Source organism: Manihot esculenta, chromosome 16 (genome assembly GCF_001659605.2).
Source record: "Manihot esculenta cultivar AM560-2 chromosome 16, M.esculenta_v8, whole genome shotgun sequence".
In the NCBI taxonomy this organism is placed as follows: Eukaryota; Viridiplantae; Streptophyta; class Magnoliopsida; order Malpighiales; family Euphorbiaceae; genus Manihot; species Manihot esculenta.
In genome coordinates this window covers 24,323,131-24,325,965 of record NC_035176.2, presented here as the reverse complement: position 1 = coordinate 24,325,965, position 2,835 = coordinate 24,323,131, and the positions used below count along the sequence as shown (strand labels likewise).

The following is a 2,835-nucleotide window of genomic DNA, read 5'->3' as shown; positions in this document are numbered from 1 at the left end:
AAAATTATAGATTCGAATATACAGAAGTGAAAAAAGTAATTTCTATCGTTATTATTATTGATTTATTGGAAGAGTCTATGGGTTTATTTAGGAATGGTAGCATAAGATATTTATCGACGTTGGATCTGACTGAATTCTAATAGAATGGACTTGGATGGTTATAATTGTATTTATTTTCGAATGTTCAATTTGACTGAACTCTAATAAGATGAGTTTAGATAACTATAATTGTGTTTGAGATAGATTCGTATTTAAAAAAATAATATCTACTATACAGATTCGAATTGGATTCAGATTTTATATATATAATTTTCTATGTCAAGTCTGTTTATATAAATAATTAATTTAATATAAAAAATATATTTTATAATAATATTTATATATTTTTTTATATTTTTTAATTTAAAAATAAAAATTTAAATATTTTTTAAAAATATTAAATTTTTAAATGAAAACTATTGATAAAAATTATCTTTTATATAAATTATTAATTAAAATATATAAAATTAAAGCATTCGAATTCTATTTGGTAATAATAATAAAATTTAAAACGTATTCAATTATTTTAGATTAATTTTTTATAGAGTTTAAAATGAATTTAGTGGTTGTTTATATAAATTAAATTTAAATTTAGATAATTTAATTTTTTTGATACCCTACCCCATCTGCATCCCTATGTCTATTTATGGGAGTAGTTTTGTAGCTATAGCCTTTGCCTAGTGTTTGTTTGTGTCTTAAGCTATCAGCCATTTACTTCTGCAATCACAAAACGCAAAAAATATTAGAAGAAGGGAGAGGAAATGGCTGCAGACGTGAGTTCCCTGGTGAAGACTCGAAATTCAGAGATTCTCATCACTAGGGATTTGCTTGGAGGCTTATCTAAAGTTGGAAACTCTGCCCCTTTGGATCTCGATTTACGCCTCCCTAAATCCTGCTCCGAAATCCCTCTTCATTTGCAGGTCCCTTTTCTTCCTTCTTTCTCCCTTTCCTTCTTCTATTTTCTCATCATGCTCTCTGCAAAACCCCTTAATTTATTTCTTTTTTCTTCTAATTTCTGGGTTTTTGTTTTCTTCCTCTAATTTTTTCATGAAAATTTTTTAATGGAATAAACGTTTGCCTCTTTTCTTTTTCATGTCAAACTTCTTTTTATAGGTTTACATTCCTAGTAATTCATTATGGTTGACAATTTTCTGTTCACTTCAGAGAATTGTTCTGGTTTTTTGATGATTTCCTTTTTTTTTTTTTTAATTCACAGCACTTGCTCAGAAATTGAAGAGAATTATGCCTATTTAGCCTAGCTTCAGTTTTTTAAATTGTTTTGTGTTAATTAAAATTGCATTTATTGAAATAATTAAGACTTAAGATTCAGTCTGCTTCATTTTTTTTATTTAATTTCATTTTAAAGAGTTTTTTTTTTATATATTACTTAATTAATAAGTAAGAGGCAAAACATTATGAATAACTGATCTTCATCAGTAAAATTAATTCCAAACTCTAAGAATTTAATTTCTAAATCAATTATCTTTGAAACTAAAACTTTAAAATTTGAAAATAAGATTATAATAGTTAATTTATATATAATTATAATGTAAACAAAATAGAAAATAAATAATAATTTTAGAATAAATAAAAAATATAAAAAATTATGGGATGAAATGATTATTATATATTTCATTTATTTTATACGTATTTTTAATATGCAGGAGACTAAATTTAGATAAGAATTGATGTATTTAGCAGAGAAATTAAATGAGTGAAATGGGTTTTGTATGCAGACAGCAGGAATGGTGTATCCGCAGAGATGCAGCTCTCCAAACACGCCATTATCATTATTGTTTGAGAAGAGAAACTCTAATAAATTTCCAGAATCAACGATCCAAGACAACACTAAAGAATCTCCACCGTTGAAATTCTTAGAAGAAAGCTGCCTGGAACTGAAGCTTCATCCTTCAAGCCATTGCCAAAGCGTCTGTACTCTCGACAAGGTCAAATCTGCTCTACAAAGAGCTGAGAAAGAGACCAACAGCAAGAAACGATCATCACAAACTGAACTAGAGCTGAGAGATCAAAACGACAGCGTAGAAAAAGAAGAAAAAGAAGAAAAAGAGATCAAAGGTGATAAAGGGATGTTTGCTGCTGGATGTCCAGGGTGTTTGATGTATGTGATGATATTGAAGGCTAACCCTAAATGCCCTCGCTGTAATTCCACTGTTCCATCTCCATTTCTATTGAAGAAGCCAAGAATTGATCTCAATGCATGATCACTTTTATTAATTTTCAAATTCATATTATTTATAATTATGCTTTCTTTTGCAAATATTAAGTTTTTTGTGAATGAAAAATGGATTTATTTTATTTTATTTTATTTTAAATATGTATATTTATTAATTTGAAATAATTTTGAGGATAGGGAGGGGGACCAGGATAATAGTTTAGAGGGTTGAAATTTGGTGTGTAGCTAATTGGAAATATGGATTTAACAGACTTTTATTTGGAAGTATACATGATAGATCACATGTGACTGATATTTTGGATTTTTTTTGGCACTGAATTTGTGGGCAATTAATGATGTTGTTTATTTATTTATTTTTTAAAGATTTAAATTTTAAAAAAAAAATTGATTGTTTTCATTTCTAATTGATTATGTTTATCCCTTTATTACATAAAAATATGTTTATTTTTATTTTTCATAATTCATTGTAAGTTTTATGTTATTTTTTCATAATTCTGCTTTGGTAATGCTCAATAGAGCGTCATATTCAGGTTTGTGTGACGAAAGGTCTGCTCAATGGAGTGCTCAATTGATGGAAGTGCAATTCTATCATTTATTTCATA

The 2,835-nt window shown here is 27.0% G+C and overlaps 1 protein-coding gene across 1 annotated transcript; it reads left to right on the top strand.

The window, feature by feature from the left end:
• The first annotated feature begins 680 nt into the window (after nt 1-680).
• LOC110603191 lies at nt 681-2,366 on the top strand. Its single transcript, XM_021740892.2, has 2 exons — nt 681-959; nt 1,776-2,366. The coding sequence occupies exons 1-2, from the start codon at nt 801-803 to the stop codon at nt 2,259-2,261; spliced, it is 645 nt and encodes a 214-aa protein (XP_021596584.1). The 5' UTR covers nt 681-800; the 3' UTR covers nt 2,262-2,366.
• The last annotated feature ends 469 nt before the right edge of the window (nt 2,367-2,835 follow it).

Bases quoted from the DNA above. Each gene is read 5' to 3' on its own strand.
- LOC110603191 (XM_021740892.2), top strand. From the start codon at position 801: ATGGCTGCAGACGTGAGTTCCCTGGTGAAGACTCGAAATTCAGAGATT. The intron at 960-1,775 runs GTCCCTTTTCTT...TTTTGTATGCAG, and splicing joins AAATCCCTCTTCATTTGCAG to ACAGCAGGAATGGTGTATCC.